The 22,549-nt window shown below is 48.3% G+C and overlaps 1 protein-coding gene across 4 annotated transcripts in view; it reads right to left on the bottom strand.

Moving 5' to 3' along the window:
• Positions 1-17,505, bottom strand: part of LOC137345668 (major histocompatibility complex class I-related gene protein-like) — a 203,751-nt gene extending 186,246 nt beyond the window's left edge. For all 4 annotated transcript variants that reach the window (XM_068008929.1, XM_068008931.1, XM_068008930.1 and 1 more), the window contains exon 1: positions 17,341-17,505. In XM_068008929.1, coding sequence (XP_067865030.1) covers positions 17,341-17,443 — 103 coding nt within the window. In that variant the 5' untranslated portion in view covers positions 17,444-17,505. The remainder of the gene's footprint in view (positions 1-17,340) is intronic.
• Between the last annotated feature and the right edge of the window lie 5,044 nt (positions 17,506-22,549).

Raw genomic sequence — 22,549 nt, 5'->3', positions numbered from 1 at the left:
CCCAAAGAGAGAGAGACATCAGGGCATGAACCCCAAAACATCAACCCCAAAGAGAGAGACATCAGGGCATGAACCCCAAAACATCAACCCCAGAGAGAGAGACATCAGGGCATGAACCCCAAAACATCAACCCCAAAGAGAGAGACATCAGGGCATGAACCCCAAATCACCAACCCCACAGACAGCGAGAGACATCAGGGCTTGAACCCCAAAACATCAACCCCAGAGAGAGAGAGACATCAGGGCATGAACCCCAAAACATCGACCCCACAGAGAGAGAGAGACATCAGGGCATGAACCCCAAAACATTAACTGCAGAGGGACAGAGACATCAGGGTATGAACCCCAAAACATCAACCCCAAAGAGAGAGACATCAGGGCATGAACCCCAAAACATGAAACCCAAAGAAAGAGACATCAGGGCATGAACCCCAAAACATCAATCCCAAAGAGAGAGACATAAGGGCATTAACCCCAAAACATCAACCCCAGAGAGAGAGAGACATCAGGGCATGAACCCCAAAACATCAACCCCAAAGAGAGAGACATCAGAGCATGAACCACAAAACATCAACCCCAAAGAGAGAGACATCAGGGCATGAACCCCAAAACATCAACCCCAAAGAGAGAGAGACATCAGGGCATGAACCCCAAAACATCAACCCCAAAGAGAGAGACATCGGCATGAACCCCAAAACATCAACCCCAGAGAGAGAGAGACATCAGGGCATGAACCCCAAAACATCAACCCCAAAGAGAGAGAGACATCAGGGCATGAACCCCAAAACATCAACCCCAAAGAGAGAGACATCAGGGCATGAACCCCAAAACATCAACCCCAGAGAGAGAGACATCAGGGCATGAACCCCAAAACATCAACCCCAAAGAGAGAGACATCAGGGCATGAACCCCAAATCACCAACCCCACAGACAGCGAGAGACATCAGGGCTTGAACCCCAAAACATCAACCCCAGAGAGAGAGAGACATCAGGGCATGAACCCCAAAACATCGACCCCACAGAGAGAGAGAGACATCAGGGCATGAACCCCAAAACATTAACTGCAGAGAGAGAGAGACATCAGGGCATGAACCCCAAAACATCAACCGCACAGAGAGAGAGAGACATCAGGGCATGAACCCCAAAACATCAACCCCAGAGAGAGAGAGATGGACATCAGGGCGTGAACCCCAAAACATCAACCCCAGAGAGAGAGAGACATCAGGGCATGAACCCCAAAACATCAACCCCACAGAGAGAGAGACATCAGGGCATGAACCCCAAAACATCAACCCCAGAGAGAGAGAGAGACATCAGGGCATGAACCCCAAAACATCAAACCCAGAGAGAGAGAGATGGACATCAGGGCATGAACCCCAAAACATCAACCCCACAGAGAGAGAGAGACATCAGGGCATGAACCCCAAAACGTCAACCCCAGAGAGAGAGACATCAGGGCATGAACCCCAAAATATCATCCCCAAAGAGAGACATCAGGGCATGAACCCCAAAACATCAACCCCAGAGAGGGACATCAGGGCATGAACCCCAAAACATCAACCCCAAAGAGAGAGACATCAGTGCATGAACCCCAAAACATCAACCCCAAAGTGAGAGAGACATCAGGGCATGAACCCCAAAACATCAACCCCAAAGAGAGAGACATCAGGGCATGAACCCCAAAACATCAACCCCAGAGAGAGAGACATCAGGGCATGAACCCCAAAACATAAACCCCAAAGAGAGAGACATCAGGGGATGAACCCCAAAACATCAACCCCCAAAGAGAGAGAGACATCAGGGCATGAACCCCAAAGAGAGAGACATCAGGGCATGAACCCCAAAATAACAACCCCAGAGAGAGAGAGAGAGACATCAGGGCATGAACCCCAAAACATCAACCCCAGAGAGAGAGAGACATCAGGGCATGAACCCCAAAACATCAACCCCAGAGTGTGAGAGAGAAATCAGGGCATGAATCCCAAAACATCAACCCCAGAGAGAGAGAGACATCAGGGCATGAACCCCAAAACATCAATCCCAAAGAGAGAGACATCAGGGCATGAACCCCAAAACATCAACCCCAAAGAGAGAGAGACATCAGGGCATGAACCCCAAAACATCAACCCCAAAGAGAGAGACATCAGGGCATGAACCCCAAAACATCAACCCCAGAGAGAGAGACATCAGGGCATGAACCCCAAAACATCAACCCCAAAGAGAGAGACATCAGGGCATGAACCGCAAAACATCAACCCCAGAGAGAGAGAGAGACATCAGGGCATGAACCCCAAAACATCAACCCCAGAGAGAGAGAGAGACATCAGGGCATGAATCCCAAAACATCAACCCCACAGAGAGAGAGAGACATCAGGGCATGAACCCCAAAACATTAACTGCAGAGAGACAGAGACATCAGGGTATGAACCCCAAAACATCAACCCCAAAGAGAGAGACATCAGGGCATGAACCCCAAAACATGAAACCCAAAGAAAGAGACATCAGGGCATGAACCCCAAAACATCAACCCCAAAGAGAGAGACATAAGGGCATTAACCCCGAAACATCAACCCCAGAGAGAGAGAGACATCAGGGCATGAACCCCAAAACATCAACCCCAGAGAGAGAGACATCAGAGCATGAACCCCAAAACATCAACCCCAAAGAGAGAGACATCAGGGCATGAACCCCAAAACATCAACCCCAAAGAGAGAGAGACATCAGGGCATGAATCCCAAAACATCAACCCCAAAGAGAGAGACATCGGCATGAACCCCAAAACATCAACCCCAGAGAGAGATAGACATCAGGGCATGAACCCCAAAACATCAACCCCAAAGAGAGAGACATCAGGGCATGAACCCCAAAACATCAACCCCAAAGAGAGAGAGACATCAGGGCATGAACCCCAAAACATCAACCCCAAAGAGAGAGACATCAGGGCATGAACCCCAAAACATCAACCCCAGAGAGAGAGACATCAGGGCATGAACCCCAAAACATCAACCCCAAAGAGAGAGACATCAGGGCATCAACCCCAAAACACCAACCCCACAGACAGCGAGAGACATCAGGGCTTGAACCCCAAAACATCAACCCCAGAGAGAGAGAGACATCAGGGCATGAACCCCAAAACATCAACCCCACAGAGAGAGAGAGACATCAGGGCATGAACCCCAAAACATTAACTGCAGAGAGAGAGAGACATCAGGGCATGAACCCCAAAACATCAACCCCACAGAGAGAGAGAGACATCAGGGCATGAACCCCAAAACAACAACCCCAGAGAGAGAGAGATGGACATCAGGGCGTGAACCCCAAAACATCAACCCCAGAGAGAGAGAGACATCAGGGCATGAACCCCAAAACATCAACCCCACAGAGAGAGAGACATCAGGGCATGAACCCCAAAACATCAACCCCAGAGAGAGAGAGATGGACATCAGGGCATGAACCCCAAAACATCAACCCCACAGAGAGAGAGAGACATCAGGGCATGAACCCCAAAACGTCAACCCCAGAGAGAGAGACATCAGGGCATGAACCCCAAAATATCATCCCCAAAGAGAGACATCAGGGCATGAACCCCAAAACATCAACCCCAGAGAGGGACATCAGGGCATGAACCCCAAAACATCAACCCCAAAGAGAGAGACATCAGTGCATGAACCCCAAAACATCAACCCCAAAGTGAGAGAGACATCAGGGCATGAACCCCAAAACATCAACCCCAAAGAGAGAGACATCAGGGCATGAACCCCAAAACATCAACCCCAGAGAGAGAGACATCAGGGCATGAACCCCAAAACATCAACCCCAGAGAAAGAGAGAGACATCAGGGCATGAACCCCAAAACATCAACCCCAAAGAGAGAGACATAAGGGCATTAACCCCAAAACATCAACCCCAGAGAGAGAGAGACATCAGGGCATGAACCCCAAAACATCAACCCCAGAGAGAGAGACATCAGAGCATGAACCCCAAAACATCAACCCCAAAGAGAGAGACATCAGGGCATGAACCCCAAAACATCAACCCCAAAGAGAGAGAGACATCAGGGCATGAACCCCAAAACATCAACCCCAAAGAGAGAGACATCGGCATGAACCCCAAAACATCAACCCCAGAGAGAGATAGACATCAGGGCATGAACCCCAAAACATCAACCCCAAAGAGAGAGACATCAGGGCATGAACCCCAAAACATCAACCCCAAAGAGAGAGAGACATCAGGGCATGAACCCCAAAACATCAACCCCAAAGAGAGAGACATCAGGGCATGAACCCCAAAACATCAACCCCAGAGAGAGAGACATCAGGGCATGAACCCCAAAACATCAACCCCAAAGAGAGAGACATCAGGGCATCAACCCCAAAACACCAACCCCACAGACAGCGAGAGACATCAGGGCTTGAACCCCAAAACATCAACCCCAGAGAGAGAGAGACATCAGGGCATGAACCCCAAAACATCAACCCCACAGAGAGAGAGAGACATCAGGGCATGAACCCCAAAACATTAACTGCAGAGAGAGAGAGACATCAGGGCATGAACCCCAAAACATCAACCCCACAGAGAGAGAGAGACATCAGGGCATGAACCCCAAAACAACAACCCCAGAGAGAGAGAGATGGACATCAGGGCGTGAACCCCAAAACATCAACCCCAGAGAGAGAGAGACATCAGGGCATGAACCCCAAAACATCAACCCCACAGAGAGAGAGACATCAGGGCATGAACCCCAAAACATCAACCCCAGAGAGAGAGAGATGGACATCAGGGCATGAACCCCAAAACATCAACCCCACAGAGAGAGAGAGACATCAGGGCATGAACCCCAAAACGTCAACCCCAGAGAGAGAGACATCAGGGCATGAACCCCAAAATATCATCCCCAAAGAGAGACATCAGGGCATGAACCCCAAAACATCAACCCCAGAGAGGGACATCAGGGCATGAACCCCAAAACATCAACCCCAAAGAGAGAGACATCAGTGCATGAACCCCAAAACATCAACCCCAAAGTGAGAGAGACATCAGGGCATGAACCCCAAAACATCAACCCCAAAGAGAGAGACATCAGGGCATGAACCCCAAAACATCAACCCCAGAGAGAGAGACATCAGGGCATGAACCCCAAAACATAAACCCCAAAGAGAGAGACATCAGGGGATGAACCCCAAAACATCAACCCCCAAAGAGAGAGAGACATCAGGGCATGAACCCCAAAGAGAGAGACATCAGGGCATGAACCCCAAAATAACAACCCCAGAGAGAGAGAGAGACATCAGGGCATGAACCCCAAAACATCAACCCCAGAGAGAGAGAGACATCAGGGCATGAACCCCAAAACATCAATCCCAAAGAGAGAGACATCAGGGCATGAACACCAAAACATCAACCCCAAAGAGAGAGACATCAGGGCATGAACCCCAAAGAGAGATACATCAGGGCATGAACCCCAAAACATCAACCCAAAGAGAGAGAGACATCAGGGCATGAACCCCAAAACATCAACCCCAAAGAGAGAGACATCAGGGCATGAACCCCAAAACATCAACCCCAGAGAGAGACATCAGGGAATGAACCCCAAAACATCAACCCCAAAGAGAGAGACATCAGGGCATGAACCCCAAAACATCAACCCCAAAGAGAGAGAGAGACATCAGGGCATGAACCCCAAAGAGAGAGACATCAGGGCATGAACCCCAAAACATCAACCCCAGAGAGAGAGACATCAGGGCAAAAACCCCAAAACATCAACCCCAGAGAGAGAGAGACATCAGGGCATGAACCGCAAAACATCAACCCCAAAGAGAGAGAGACATCAGGGCATGAACCCCAAAGAGAGCGACATCAGGGCATGTACCCCAAAACATCAACCCCAAAGAGAGAGACATCAGGGCATGAACCCCAAAGAGAGATACATCAGGGCATGAACCCCAAAACATCAACCCCAAAGAGAGAGAGACATCAGGGCATGAACCCCAAAACATCAACCCCAAAGAGAGAGACATCAGGGCATGAATCCCAAAACATCAACCCCAAAGAGAGAGAGACATCAGGGCATGAACCGCAAAACATCAACCCCAGAGAGAGAGACATCAGGACAAAAACCCCAAAACATCAACCCCAGAGAGAGAGACATCAGGGCAAAAACCCCAAAACATCAACCCCAGAGAGAGAGAGACATCAGGGCATGAACCCCAAAACATCAATCCCAAAGAGAGAGACATCAGGGCATGAACCCCAAAACATCAACCCCAAAGAGAGAGAGACATCAGGACATGAACCCCAGAGAGAGAGACATCAGGGCAAAAACCCCAAAACATCAACCCCAGAGAGAGAGAGAGAGAGACATCAGGGCATGAACCCCAAAACATCAACCCCAAAGAGAGAGAGACATCAGGGCATGAACCCCAAAACATCAACCCCAAAGAGAGAGACATCAGGGCATGAACCCCAAAACATGAACCCCAAAGAGAGAGACATCAGGGCATGAACCCCAAAACATCAACCCCAAAGAGAGAGACATCAGGGCATGAACCCCAAAACATGAACCCCAAAGAGAGAGACATCCAAGCATGAACCCCAAAACATCAACCCCAAAGAGAGAGAGACAGCAGGGCATGAACCCCAAAACATCAAACCCAAAGAGAGAGACATCAGGTCATTAACCCCAAAACATCAACCCCAGAGAGAGAGAGACATCAGGGCATGAACCCCAAAACATCAATCCCAAAGAGAGAGACATCAGGGCATGAACCCCAAAACATCAACCCCAAAGAGAGAGACATCAGGGCATGAACCCCAAAACATCAACCCCAAAGAGAGAGAGACATCAGGGCATGAACCCCAAAACATCAACCCCAAAGAGAGAGACATCAGGGCATGAACCCCAAAACATCAACCCCAGAGAGAGAGAGACATCAGGGCATGAACCCCAAAACATCAACCCCAAAGAGAGAGACATCAGGGCATGAACCCCAAAACATCAACCCCAAAGAGAGAGAGACTTCAGGGCATGAACCCCAAAACATCAACCCTAAAGAGAGAGACATCAGGGCATGAACCCCAAAACATCAACCCCAGAGAGAGAGACATCAGGGCATGAACCCCAAAACATCAACCCCAAAGAGAGAGACATCAGGGCATGAACCCCAAAACATCAACCCCAGAGAGAGAGACATCAGGGCATGAACCGCAAAACATCAACCCCAGAGAGAGAGAGATCAGGGCATGAAATCCAAAACATCAACCCCAGAGAGAGAGAGACATCAGTGCATGAACCCCAAAACATCAACCCCAGAGAGAGAGAGATCAGGGCATGAAATCCAAAACATCAACCCCAGAGAGAGAGAGACATCAGAGCATGAATCCCAAAACATCAACCCCACAGACAGCGAGAGACATCAGGGCATGAACCCCAAAACATCAACCCCAGAGAGAGAGAGACATCAGGGCATGAACCCCAAAACATCAACCCCACAGAGAGAGAGAGACATCAGGGCATGAACCCCAAAACATCAACCCCAGAGAGAGAGAGATGGACATCAGGGCATGAACCCCAAAACATCAACCCCACATAGAGAGAGACATCAGGGCATGAACCCCAAAACATCAACCCCAGAGAGAGAGAGACATCAGGGCATGAACCCCAAAACATCAACCCCACAGAGAGAGAGACATCAGGGCATGAACCCCAAAACATCAACCCCACAGAGAGAGAGACATCAGGGCATGAACCCCAAAATATCATCCCCAAAGAGAGACATCAGGGCATGAACCCCAAAACATCAACCCCAGAGAGAGACATCAGGGCATGAACCCCAAAACATCAACCCCAAAGAGAGAGACATCAGGGCATGAACCCCAAAACATCAACCCCAAAGTGAGAGAGACATCAGCGCATGAACCCCAAAACAGCAACCCCAAAGAGAGAGACATCAGGGCATGAACCCCAAAACATCAACCCCAGAGAGAGAGACATCAGGGCATGAACCCCAAAACATAAACCCCAAAGAGAGAGACATCAGGGCATGAACCCCAAAACATCAACCCCCAAAGAGAGAGAGACATCAGGGCATGAACCCCAAAGAGAGAGACATCAGGGCATGAACCCCAAAACATCAACCCCAAAGAGAGAGAGACATCAGGGCATGAACCCCAAAACATCAACCCCAGAGAGAGAGAGACATCAGGGCATGAACCCCAAAACATCAACCCCAGAGTGAGAGAGAGACATCAGGGCATGAACCCCAAAACATCAACCCCAAAGAGAGAGAGACATCAGGGCATGAACCCCAAAACATCAACCCCAAAGAGAGAGAGACATCAGGGCATGAATCCCAAAACATCAACCCCACAGAGAGAGAGACATCAGGGCATGAACCCCAAAGAGAGATACATCAGGGCATGAACCCCAAAACATCAACCCCACAGAGAGAGAGACATCAGCGCATGAATCCCAAAGAGAGAGACATCAGGGCATGAACCCCAAAACATCAACCCCACAGAGAGAGAGACATCAGGGCATGAACCCCAAAGAGAGATACATCAGGGCATGAACCCCAAGACATCAACCCCAAAGAGAGAGAGACATCAGGGCATGAACCCCAAAACATCAACCCCAGAGAGAGAGAGACATCAGGGCATGAACCCCAAAACATCAACCCCAAAGAGAGAGACATCAGGGCATTAACCCCAAAACATCAACCCCAGAGAGAGAGAGACATCAGGGCATGAACCCCAAAACATCAACCCCAAAGATAGAGACATCGGCAAGAACCCCAAAACATCAACCCCAAAGATAGAGACATCGGCAAGAACCCCAAAACATCAACCCCAAATAGCGAGACATCAGGGCATGAACCCCAAAACATCAACCCCAAAGAGAGAGACATCAGGGCATGAACCCCAAAACATCAACCCCAAAGAGAGAGAGACATCAGGGCATGAACCCCAAAGAGAGAGACATCAGGACATGAACCCCAAAACATCAACCCCAGAGAGAGAGACATCAGGGCAAAAACCCCAAAACATCAACCCCAGAGAGAGAGAGAGACATCAGGGCATGAACCCCAAAACACCGACCCCAGAGTGAGAGAGAGACATCAGGGCATGAACCCCAAAACATCAACCCCAGAGAGAGAGAGACATCAGGGCATGAACCCCAAAGAGAGAGACATCAGGGCATGAACCCCAAAACATCAACCCCAAAGAGAGAGAGACATCAGGGCATGAACCCCAAAGAGAGAGACATCAGGGCATGAACCCCAAAACATCAACCCCAGAGAGTGAGAGACATCAGGGCATGAACCCCAAAACATCAACCCCAGAGAGAGACATCAGGGCATGAACCCCAAAGAGAGAGACATCAGGGAATGAACCCCAAAACATCAACCCCAAAGAGAGAGACATCAGGGCATGAACCCCAAAACATCAACCCCAAAGAGAGAGAGAGACATCAGGGCATGAACCCCAAAGAGAGAGACATCAGGGCATGAACCCCAAAACACCGACCCCAGAGTGAGAGAGAGACATCAGGGCATGAACCCCAAAACATCAACCCCAAAGAGAGAGACATCGGCATGAACCCCAAAAAATCAACCCCAATGAGAGAGAGACATCAGGGCATGAACCCCAAAACATCAACGCCAGCGATAGAGACATCAGGGTATGAACCCCAAAACATCAACCCCAGAGAGAGAGACATCAGGGCATGAACCCAAAACATCAACCCCAGAGAGAGAGACATCAGGGCATGAACCCCAAAACACCAGCCCCAGAGAGAGAGAGAGACATCAGGGCATGAACCCCAAAACATCAACCCCAGAGAGAGAGAGACATCAGGGCATGAACCCCAAAACATCAACCCCAGAGAGAGAGACATCAGGGCATGAACCCCAAAACATCAACCCCAGAGAGAGAGACATCAGGGCATGAACCCGAGAGAGAGAGAGAGAGAGACATCAGGGCCTGAACCCCAAAACATCAACCCCAGAGAGAGAGACATCAGGGCATGAACCCCAAAACATCAACCCCAGAGAGAGAGAGACATCAGGGCATGAACCCCAAAACATCAACCCCAGAGAGAGAGAGACATCAGGGCATGAACCCCAAAACATCAACCCCAGAGAGAGAGAGACATCAGGGCATGAAGCCCAAAACATCAACCCCAGAGAGAGAGAGACATCAGGGCATGAACCCCAAAACATCAACCCCAGAGAGAGAGACATCAGGGCATGAACCCCAAAACATCAACCCCAGAGAGAGAGACATCAGGGCATGAACCCCAAAACATCAACCCCAGAGAAAGAGAGAGACATCAGGGCATGAACCCCAAAACATCAACCCCAGCGAAAGAGAGAGACATCAGGGCATGAACCCCAAAACACCAACCCCAGAGAGAGAGAGACATCAGGGCATGAACCCCAAAACATCAACCCCAGAGAGAGAGAGATGGACATCAGGGCATGAACCCCAAAACATCAACCCCACACAGAGAGAGACATCAGGGCATGAACCCCAAAACATCAACCCCAGAGACAGAGACATCAGGGCATGAACCCCAAAACATCAACCCCACACAGAGAGAGAGAGACATCAGGGCATGAACCCCAAAACATCAACCCCAGAGACAGAGACATCAGGGCATGAACCCCAAAACATCAACCCCACACAGAGAGAGACATCAGGGCATGAACCCCAAAACATCAACCCCAGAGACAGAGACATCAGGGCATGAACCCCAAAACATCAAACCCACAGAGAGAGAGACATCAGGGCATGAACCCCAAAACATCAACCCCACAGACAGCAAGAGACATCAGGGCATGAACCCCAAAACATCAACCCCAGAGAGAGAGAGACATCAGGGCATGAACCCAAAACATCAACCCCAGAGAGAGAGACATCAGGGCATGAACCCCAAAACACCAGCCCCAGAGAGAGAGAGAGACATCAGGGCATGAACCCCAAAACATCAACCCCAGAGAGAGAGAGACATCAGGGCATGAAGCCCAAAACATCAACCCCAGAGAGAGAGACATCAGGGCATGAACCCCAAAACATCAACCCCAGAGAGAGAGACATCAGGGCATGAACCCCAAAACATCAACCCCAGAGAGAGAGACATCAGGGCATGAACCCGAGAGAGAGAGAGAGAGAGACATCAGGGCCTGAACCCCAAAACATCAACCCCAGAGAGAGAGACATCAGGGTATGAACCCCAAAACATCAACCCCAGAGAGAGAGAGACATCAGGGCATGAACCCCAAAACATCAACCCCAGAGAGAGAGAGACATCAGGGCATGAACCCCAAAACATCAACCCCAGAGAGAGAGAGACATCAGGGCATGAAGCCCAAAACATCAACCCCAGAGAGAGAGAGACATCAGGGCATGAACCCCAAAACATCAACCCCAGAGAGAGAGAGACATCAGGGCATGAACCCCAAAACATCAACCCCAGAGAGAGAGAGACATCAGGGCATGAAGCCCAAAACATCAACCCCTAAGAGAGAGACATCAGGGCATGAACCCCAAAACATCAACCCCAGAGAGAGAGACATCAGGGCATGAACCCCAAAACATCAACCCCAGAGAGAGAGACATCAGGGCATGAACCCCAAAACATCAACCCCAGAGAAAGAGAGAGACATCAGGGCATGAACCCCAAAACATCAACCCCAGCGAAAGAGTGAGACATCAGGGCATGAACCCCAAAACACCAACCCCAGAGAGAGAGAGACATCAGGGCATGAACCCCAAAACATCAACCCCAGAGAGAGAGAGATGGACATCAGGGCATGAACCCCAAAACATCAACCCCACACAGAGAGAGACATCAGGGCATGAACCCCAAAACATCAACCCCAGAGACAGAGACATCAGGGCATGAACCCCAAAACATCAACCCCACAGAGAGAGAGACATCAGGGCATGAACCCCAAAACATCAAACCCACAGAGAGAGAGACATCAGGGCATGAATCCCAAAACATCAACCCCACAGACAGCAAGAGACATCAGGGCATGAACCCCAAAACATCAACCCCAGAGAGAGAGACATCAGGGCGTGAACCCCAAAACATCAACCCCAAAGAGAGAGAGAGACATCAGGGCATGAACCCCGAAACATCAACCTCAAAGAGAGAGAGAGAGACATCAGGGCATGAACCCCAAAACATCAACCCCAGAGAGAGAGAGACATCAGGGCATGAACCCCAAAACATCAACCGCAGAGAGAGAGAGAGACATCAGGGCATGAACCCCAAAACATCAACCCCAGAGAGAGAGAGACTTCAGGGCATGAACCCCAAAACATCAACCCCAGAGAGAGAGAGACATCAGGGCATGAACCCCAAAGAGAGAGATAGACATCAGGGCATGAACCCCAAAACTCCAACCCCACAGAGCGAGAGATAGACATCAGGGCATGAACCCCAAAACACCAACCCCACAGAGAGAGAGAAAGAGGGAAAAGAGAGAGAGCGGGAACAGAGAGGGGCAGTGGAAACAGGGAGAGAGAGAGGCAGGACAGAGATGGGGACAGAGAGAGAGAGGGAGACACAGAGAGGGGGGGACAGAAACAGAGCGAGAGGAGGACAGAGAGAGAGATATAGAGAGAGGCAGGCACAAAGAGAGAATGGGGGGGACAGAGGGGGGCGATACAGAGAGCGAGGACGACACAGAGAGGGGGAGAACAACACCGTGGGTGGGGGGGGGGGGGGGGGTGGCAACACAGGGAGAGAGACAGACTGGGAGAGAGAGATCACTCCTGACAGATGGACATCTGTCCAGAATACTCTGCATCGCCTCATGTGTGCAGGCAGACACTGACTACTTGTGCAAGCAACAAAATGCCAAGTATCTCACTAAATCAATATCCAACATAGTGATGAGAAAGTAAGACAATAAATTAATCTTCTCATTTAAAGCTTCTTCAGAAAAATGCACATTTGCTGTTGTTTTGATTAATAGCAAGATAACTTTTTGATGCCTTTATCTTTCTTAAATTGTCTCACCGGCCCCCCAAGAAAGACATAAATTGTAATATGCCCCCGCCCAATTGAAAGGGTTAGACAATACTGTTCTGGAGCTAACCAGGGAGCAGGTTATTTCAGAGCTGGGAATGTGCAATGAGACAGAATTAATTAATGACCTCATAGTTAACCATGTTGAAAATGCTGGTCCCTTTAATTAACCAGGACTTACTTCAGAGTTAATAGAGAGCAGGTAATGCTCATTGCAGTTTGTATTTAAGGGCTGGGTTTACCCTGCTCCCCCCCACCCACCCCCAAGTTGGGCAGCTACTTCTGGACAGGGAGTTAGTCCAGGAGGGAAGAATAGAAACTGGTATTTGTACTGAACTGTGGATTGAGACTAAAACAGTTGTGGATCAGAGACTGTCTCCTGCTTCCTGATATTGGTGAATGGATATCTGCCAATTGATCAATAGTAAGGGAGTCTCTAGGCAACAGTGATCATAACATTATAGAATTTCACATTCAGTTTGAGGGTGACAAGTGCGGGTCTAAGACTCGTGTCTGAAACATAAATGAAGACAATTATGAAGAGTTTGAGGACAGAGTTGGTGAAAGTAAACTGGGAAATTAGGTGAAAGGATAGAACAGTAGAGAAGCAGTGGCAGACTTTTAATATATGAGAAGGAAGCACCGTCCATGGCTAATGAAGGAAGTTAAGGACAGTATCACATTGAAAGAAAAAGTGAACAGTACTGTGAAGATTACTGGTAGGTCAAAGATTGGACAGATTTTAGAAACCAGCAAAAAATAACTAAAAGGTTAATGAGGGAGAAATTGAAGTATGAGAGAAAGGTAGTTAGAAATATAAAAACAGAGTCAGAGTCTCCACAAGTATTTAAAAAGGAAAAGAGTAACTAAAGTGAGTGTGGTCCCTTAGAGGGTGAGACTGGGGAATTAATACTGGGAAATGAGGAAATAGCAGAAGTGTTGAACAGGTATTTTGTGTCTGTCTTCACTGTAGAAGACACAAAAAAATCCCCAAAATAGTTTAAGATCAAGAGGTAAAAGTGAGGGAGGAACTTAAAACAATGCCAATCACTAGGGGAAAAAGTACTGGGAAAACTATCAGAATGAAAGGCTGACAAGTCCCCTGGACCTGTTGGCTTGTATCCTAGGGTCCTAAAAGAAGTGGTTGCAGAGAAAGTAGTGGTTATGATCTTCCAAAATTCTTTCGATACTGGAAAGGTCCCAGCAGATTAGAAAATTGCAAATGTGTCATCTCTATTCAAGAAAGGAGGGAGACAGAAAGCAGGAAACTATGGGCCAGTTAGCCTAACATCTGTCACAGGGGAAAATGCCATAATCCATTATAAAGGAGCTGATAGCATGACATTTAGAAAATCACAATACAATAAGGCAGAGTCAACATGGTTTTGTGAAAGGGAAATCATGTTTGACTAATTTTTTTATTCATTTATGGGATGCGGTTGTCACTGGCTAGGCCAGCATTTATTACCCATCCCTAATTTCCTTCTTGGTGAGCTGCCTTCCTGAACCCACAGTGCTGTTAGGAAGGGAGTTCCAGGATTTTGACCCAGCGACAGTGAGGGAATGGCGATATAGTTCCAAGTCAGGCTGGTGCGTGAGTTTATTAGAGTTGTTTGAGGGAGTAACGAACAATGTGGAGATAGGGGAACCTGTAGATGTGGTGTACTTGGATTTCCAAAAGGCATTTAATAAAGGACCCACATCAAATGTTACTACACAAAATAAGAGCTCATGGTGTAGGGGGTAACATATTAGCATGGATAGAGGATTGGTTAGCTAACAGGATAAATGGGTCTTTTTCGGGTTGGCTAACTACCTAATGGAGTGCCACAGGGATCTGTACTATTTACAATTTATATCAATGACTTGGATGAAGGAACTGAAGGTACAGTTGCTAAATTTGCTCATGACACAAAGATAGGTAGGAAAGTAACTTGTGAAAAGGACGTAAAGAGTCTACGCAGGGATATAGATAGGTGAAGTGAGTGAGCAAAAATATGGCAGATGGAGTATAATGTGGGAAAATGTGAACTTAGTCACTTTAGCAGGGACAGTAGAAAAGCAGAATATTATTTAAATGGAGAGATTCCAGAACTCGGTGGTACAGAGGGATCTGGGTGTCCTGGTACATGAATCACAAAAAGTTAGTATGCAGGTACAGCAAGTGATTAGAAAGGCAAATGAAATGTTGGCATTTATTGCAACAGGATTCAAGTGTAAAAGTAGAGAAGTTTTGCTGCAGCTGTACGGGGCCTTGGAGAGACCACATCTGGAGTACTGTGTACAGTTTTGGTCTCCTTACTTAAGAAAGGATATCATTGCATTGGAAGCAGTTCAGAGAAGGTTCAACTTGTCTGATTCCTGAGATGAAGGGGTTGTTTTATGTGGAAAGGTTGAGCAGGTTGGGTCTGTACCCATTGGAGTTTAGAAGAATGAGAGGTGATCTTATTGAAACATATAAGATCCTGAGGGGACTTGACAGGGTGGATACTGAGAGGATGTTTCCCCTTGTGGGAGAGACTAGAACTAGGGGACACAGTTTAAAAATTAGGGGTCTCCCATTTAAGACAGAGATGTGAATTTCTTTGCTCTCAGAGGGTTGTTAGTCGATGGAGTTCTTTTCCCCAGAGAGCAGTGGAGGCTGGGTCATTGAATATATTCAAGGCAGGGTTAGGTTTTAGATTCACAAGGGAATCAAGGGATTTGGGGGTAGACTGGAAAGTGGAGTTAAGGCCATAATCAGATCAGTCATGATCTTCTCGAATGGCGGAGCAGGCTTAAGGGGCTGAATGGTCTCCTGCTCTTGTTTTTTGTGACTGAGGGTTAACATCCCAGTACCCAGCCTGGCACTGAGACCCTCTTAGTCCCCATTACCCACTGACCGAGGGTTAATACCCCAGTACCCAGCCTGGCACTCAGACCCTCTCAGTCCCCATTACCCACTGACCGAGGGTTAACACCCCAGTACCCAGCCTGGCATTGAGGTCATCTCAGTCCTCGATGCTAATGATGCTGCATTAACATCCAACACTGAAGAGTGCCTGCAGAGACTCATCGACAGGTTTGCGGCTGCCTGCAACGAATTTGGCCTAACCATCAGCCTCAAGAAAACGAACATCATGGGGCAGGATGTCAGAAATGCTCCATCCATCAATATCAGCGACCACGCTCTGGAAGTGGTTCAAGAGTTCACCTACCGAGGCTCAACTATCACCAGTAACCTGTCTCTCGATGCAGAAATCAACAAGCGCATGGGAAAGGCTTCCACTGCTATGTCCAGACTGGCCAAGAGAGTGTGGGAAAATGGCGCACTGACACGGAACACAAAAGTCCGAGTGTATCAAGCCTGTGTCCTCAGTACCTTGCTCTACGGCAGCGAGGCCTGGACAACGTATGTCAGCCAAGAGCAACGTCTCAATTCATTCCATCTTCGCTGCCTCCAGAGAATCCTTGGCATCAGGTGGCAGGACCGCATCTGCAACACAGAAGTCCTCGAGGCAGCCAACACCCCCAGCATATACACCCTACTGAGCCAGCGGCGCTTGAGATGGCTTGGCCATGTGAGCTGCATGGAAGATGGCAGGATCCCCAAGGATGCATTGGACAGTGAGCTCGCCACTGGTATCAGACCCACCGGCCGTCATTGTCTCCGCTTTAAAGACGTCTGCAAACGCGACATGAAGTCCTGTGACATTGATCACAAGTCGTGGGAGTCAGTTGCCAGTAATCGCCAGAGCTGGCGGGCAGCCATAAAGGTGGGGCTAAAGAGTGGTGAGTCGAAGAGACTTAGCAGTTGGCAGGAAAAAAAGACAGAAGCGCAAGGAGAGAGCCAACTGTGCAACAGCCCCGACAACCAATTTTATCTGCAGCGCCTGTGGAAGACTTGCCAAAGACTTGCAGGTTGATTGGTAAATTGGCCATTATAAATTTCCCCTAGTATCGGTAGGTGGTAGGGGAATCGTGGGGATGTGGTAGGAATATCGGATTAATGTAGGATTAGTATAAATGTGTGGTTGATGGTCGGCACAGACTCGGTGGGCCGAACGGCCTGTTTCAGTGCTGTATCTCAAAATAAATAAATAAAAACAGTCTGTCACTCTAGAATTGGCCATTATAGCCACTCCAGGCGCTGCTCCACAAACCACTGACCACCTCTAGGCGCTTACCCAGTGTCTTTCGAGATAAGGAGGCCAAAGGAGACCCAGCCGAGCACTGAGATCATCTCAGTCCTCATCACCCACTGACAGGGTTAATACCCCAGTACCCAGCCTGGCACTCAGACCCCCTCAGTCCCCATTACCCACCTGCAGAGACCCCTCCACACAGCAGGACCAGCTCTATCAGTCCAATCATTGCTGCATCCCACGATAGGCTGGGTTGAACAGATTGTCGGGAATCCTTTCCCATCAAACTGCCTGTGTGCCCATTGCAGTGCTGATTGTATCAAACCAGGAAGTGTTCCGGATTACTCAGACATCTCCATACTGATCGGACACTAATATACCAGTGAGCCAATGAGAATAAAAATAGCCTGTGAATCATCGGTCTCTGGGTAGGAGAGTCCTGGAGTTGTGGAAATAAACTTTCCAAATAAATTCAACTATCCATTCAGAGAAAGGCAATGTAGATATCATCAGTTACCAGGGAGAATGTACAAGTTTAATGGTCTGTGCTGATCTGTGTGTGTGTGTGGGGAGGTGTTGATGGTTCAATGAAGAGTGCAGGAGGGCATGCCAGGAGCAGCACCAGGCATACCTCAAAATGAGGTGTCAACCTGGTGAAGCTACAACCCAGGACTACTTGCATGCCAAACTGCATAAGCAGCATGCGACAGACAGAGCAAAGCAATCCCCTAACCAACAGATCAGATCTAAGCTCTGCAGTCCCGCCACATCCAGTCGTGAATGGTGGTGGACAATTAAACAACTAACTGGATGAGGTGGCTCCACAAATATCCCCATCCTCAATGATGGTGGAGCCCAGCACATCAGTGCGAAAGATAAGACTGAAGCATTTGCAACAATCTTCAGCCAGAAGTGCCGAGTTGATGATCCATCTCGGCCTCCTCCTGAAGTCCCCAGCATCACAGATGCCAGACTTCAGCCAATTCGATTCACTCCACATGATATCAAGAAATGACTGAAGGAACTGGATACTGCAAAGGCTATGGGCCCTGACAGTATTCCGGCAATAGTACTGAAGACCTGTGCTCCAGAACTTGCCGCGCCCCTAGCCAAGCTGTTCCAGTACAGCTACAACACTGGCATCTACCCCGCAATGTGGAAAATTGCCCAGGTATGTCCTGTACACAAAAAGCAGAACAGGTCCAACTGGCCAATTGCTGCCCCATCAGTCTACTCTCAATCATCAGTAAAGTGATGGACGGTGTCATCAACAGTGCCATCAAGCAGCACTTGCTGAGCAATAACCTGCTCAGTGACACTCAGTTTGGGTTCCGCCAGGGTCACTCAGCTCCTGACCTCATTACAGCCTTGGTTCAAACATGGACAAAAGAGCTGAATTCAAGAGGTGAGGTGAGAGTGACTGCCCTTGACATCAAGGCAGCATTTGACCGAGTATGGCATCAAGGAGCCCTAGCAAAACTGAAGTCAATGGGAATCAGGGGGAAAACCCTCCGCTGGCTGGAGTCATACCTAGCGCAAAGGAAGATGGTTGTGGTTGTTGGAGGTCAATCATCTGAGCTCTAGGACATCACTCTAGGACTTCCTCTGGGTAGTGTCCTATGCCCAACCATCTTCAGCTCAGAAGTGGGGATATTCGCTGATGATTGCACAATGTTCAGCACCATTCGCAACTCCTCAGATACTGAAGCAGTCCGTGTAGAAATGTAACAATACATGGATAATATCCAGGCTTGGGCTGATAAGTGGCAAGTAACATTTGCGCCACACAAGGGCCAGGCAATGACCATCTCCAACAAGAGAGAATCTAACCATCTCCCCTTGACATTCAGTGGCATTGCCATCGCTGAATGCTTCACTATCAACATCCTGGAAGTTACCATTGACAAGAAACTGAACTGGAGTCGCCATATAAATACCGTGGCTACAAGAGCAGGTCAGAGGCTAGGAATCCTGCGACGAGTATCTCACCTCCTGACTCCCCAATGCCTGCCCACGATCTACACGGCACAAGTCAGGAGTGTGATGGAATACTCTCCACTTGCCTTGATGGGTGCAGCTCCAACAACACTCAAGAAGCTCGACACCATCCAGGACAAAGCAGCCCGCTTGATTGGCACCCCATCTACAAACATTCACTCTCTCCACCACCGACGCACAGTGGCAGCAGTGTGTACCATCTGCAAGATGCACTGCAGCAATGCACCAAGGCTCCTTAGACAGCACCTTCCAAACCCGCGACCTCTACCAACTAGAAGGACAAGGGCAGCAAATGCATGGGAACACCACCACCTGCAAGTTCCCTCCAAGTTGCACACCATCCTGACTTGGAACTATATTGCTGTTCCTTCGCTGTCGCTGTTTCAAAATCCTGGAACTCCCTTCCTCACAGCACTGTGGGTGTACCTACCCCACATGGACTGCAGCAGTTCAAGAAGGCAGCTCACCACCACCTTCTCAAGGGCAATTAGGGATGGGCAATCAATGCTGGCCTAGCCAGCGATGCCCACGTCCCATGAATGTATAAAAAGGGGGCTATTCCCTGCTCCAATTTAACCCACAATGGACTTTTGATTACCAGACATTGAAGGTGGAAAGGCTAGCATTCCAGGTTAACTGTTAAGATGGCCGAATACACAAACAGACGTGGTCGGACCGGTTTGGGTCACATGGCTAACTGACTGTTGGAGTTTTTTGAATTTGAGCTTCCAACAGGGAACTTGAAATGAGAAAGCTGTTTGCTCCTGGACTGGAAAAGATCTCTCTCCCATCTGCTCCCATCTCACTCTCACCAGCTTCGGAAACCATTGAAGACATATGAACCCCAAGAGAGAAAAGTCTCCTACGGTGAACAGGTTTTAAGAAGAATACTGGGCCCCAATGAAAAGCAAGAACTACCTACAATCAAGGACCCTACAGCGAGCTCGAAGCACAGTAAAAACCCCTCTTCACAGATTGCCTCAGACCTCTCCATTTTATTTTTCTTCTCTTTTCTGTCCCTATTTGCATGTGCATATCGCATATGCATGCTTGCATGGGTGCGACGTATATCTGGAGGCTCTAACTGTATTAGAGTTTAAGTTTACGTTTTTAATAAATTTCACTTTTCTTCTTTAAACCAAAGAAAGCCTGTTTATGCTCATTTCTTTGCCTTATAATTGGAAAGTGGTGAACAAGAATTCACCAAAGTGGGAGCTCAAAACACAGTGTGTTTAAAAATTAAACCCTTTTACAATAAGACCAGGTGAAGACAGTAAAAGATCCCTCGACATCTTTCTCACCTGGTCGTAACAAGGCAATTGATTAATCAAACCTGGAATTAGAAGCTAGTCTCAGTAATGGTACCATAAAACTATTGTCAATCGTTGTAAAAACTCATCCGGTTCACTAATGTCCTTTAGGGAAGGAAATCTGCTGTCCTTACCTGGTCTGGCCTACATGTAACTCTGGACCCACAATAATGTGACTGACTCTTAACTGCCCTCTGAAATGACCTAGCAAGCCACTCAGCTGTCATGGGCAATTAGGGATGGGCAACAAATGCTGGCCTTGCCAGTGGGGCCCACATCCCATGAAAGAATAGAAAAAATCCCTGTGAGTCCCATCCATTTCTCAGTGTCAGCTCCATATCTTTTCATTTGTTTATTATTGACAGTAAACCCCTCACTTCCTACAGCCCTGTCTCAACACATCTGGCTGTAGGTGTGGCTGCCCGAGAATATCTCCTTTGTGGTCCGTAATCAGCCCCACCTTTCCTTTAACAACCCTTTTCCAATTTATATGTTTATTCAAGACTTTATCATTCCCTTTCATGTTAACCATTGATCGATTCTCACCCTCTCTCTCTGCCTCCTTATTCCCTTTTTATCACTCCACTATATTTCTTGCTTCTCTATTCTGAAGATTACATTTGTTATAATCCTCCTTTTTCTGTCTCTTGTTAATCTCTATGAGCTGGACTTCCTGCTCAGTTCTGCTGCTTTCCTCTGTGCAATTTTCCGGAAATCAGTGAAACCAGCGCCAGAGATTGCAGAATTTTCAGTGTAAATTACATTCAGCACAAATCGAGTCTCTGTGATCTTTAGCACCAGTTTCATAAACATAGCTTATCATTAAACATAGCTGTTTAATAAATGAGTCTGGCCCCGCCCACAAACAGTTCCCGCCCAAAACCAGGTGCCGCCTCCAGATTGAATTTATCCCAACTGGGAATTTCCACTAATTCCACTTGTTTGCGGCCTTCAAGGAGGCTGTAAAAACGTAGCTGCTTCATGAAGAACAAGAACACCAATAGGAATGTTTTAAAATCTTTAGAATATAAATGTATTTTTAATTCAGCAAGAAACTGACTCCATAGACTTTTTAAGAGTCATTTTCAGAAATTTTAAATTGGGTTATTCACAGGTGGGTGATTGACAGTGTGATTAAAAATTATTTTTTTTATGATTAAACCCATATTCAACATTATTGATCAAACAGCATCATGTGATCACACTTAAACTGATTTAAGATCAGGACAGAACATTATTTAAAGCAAAAGTTTGAACAAAATTACATTTTGGAACAATGTCTGTGTAGGGTGTGAGTGAGCTGCATGTGAGCGTGAGTGTGAGCTGGATCTGGGTGTGAGCTGCGTATGGGCGTGAGAGTGAGCTGGGTCTGGTTGTGAGTGTGGGCTGAATCTGGGTGTGAGCTGGGTCTGGGTCTGGATGTGAGTGTGAGCTGGGTGTGGGTGTGAGTGTGGGGATCTCTGGACCCACCCCCCCATGCACTGAGATCTCTCTCTCTCTCTCTCCCACTATCAGCCCTGCACTGCCTCCCCATTATCCCCCAATGAATAAAGGACACACTGCAGATCCTCCTTTGTCCACAGGGGGAGCCGGAGGCTGTTCCTCTGCTCGTGTGTCTGGAACAAACCTGAATTCCCACACTCTGCCCAGCAACAGATGATTACAGTCAGATCTTTATTCTGATTGGTCTCTCTCCACTCAGGGCTGTATTGAGCTGCAGTAACAGACTGAGTGTGTCAGGGTGGGTGTGAGCTGCTCACACTCGGTGTCGTGTGTCAGGGTGGGTGTGAGCTGCTCACACTGTGGGAGTGACAGTGTTGTGTGTCAGGGTGGGTGTGAGCTGCTCACACTGTGGGAGTGACAGTGTTGTGTGTCAGGGTGGGTGTGAGCTGCTCACACTGGGAGTGACAATGTTGTGTGTCAGGGTGGGTGTGAGCTGCTCACACTGTGGGAGTGACAGTGTCGTGTGTCAGGGTGGGTGTGAGCTGCTCACACTGTGGGAGTGACAGTGTCGTGTGTCAGGGTGGGTGTGAGCTGTTCACATTGTGGGAGTGACGCTGTCGTGTGTCAGGGTGGGTGTG

This window comes from Heterodontus francisci, chromosome 29, assembly GCF_036365525.1.
Source record: "Heterodontus francisci isolate sHetFra1 chromosome 29, sHetFra1.hap1, whole genome shotgun sequence".
In the NCBI taxonomy this organism is placed as follows: Eukaryota; Metazoa; Chordata; class Chondrichthyes; order Heterodontiformes; family Heterodontidae; genus Heterodontus; species Heterodontus francisci.
Note: the sequence above shows the minus strand (reverse complement) of the source record. Positions and strands in the feature narration are given on the sequence as shown.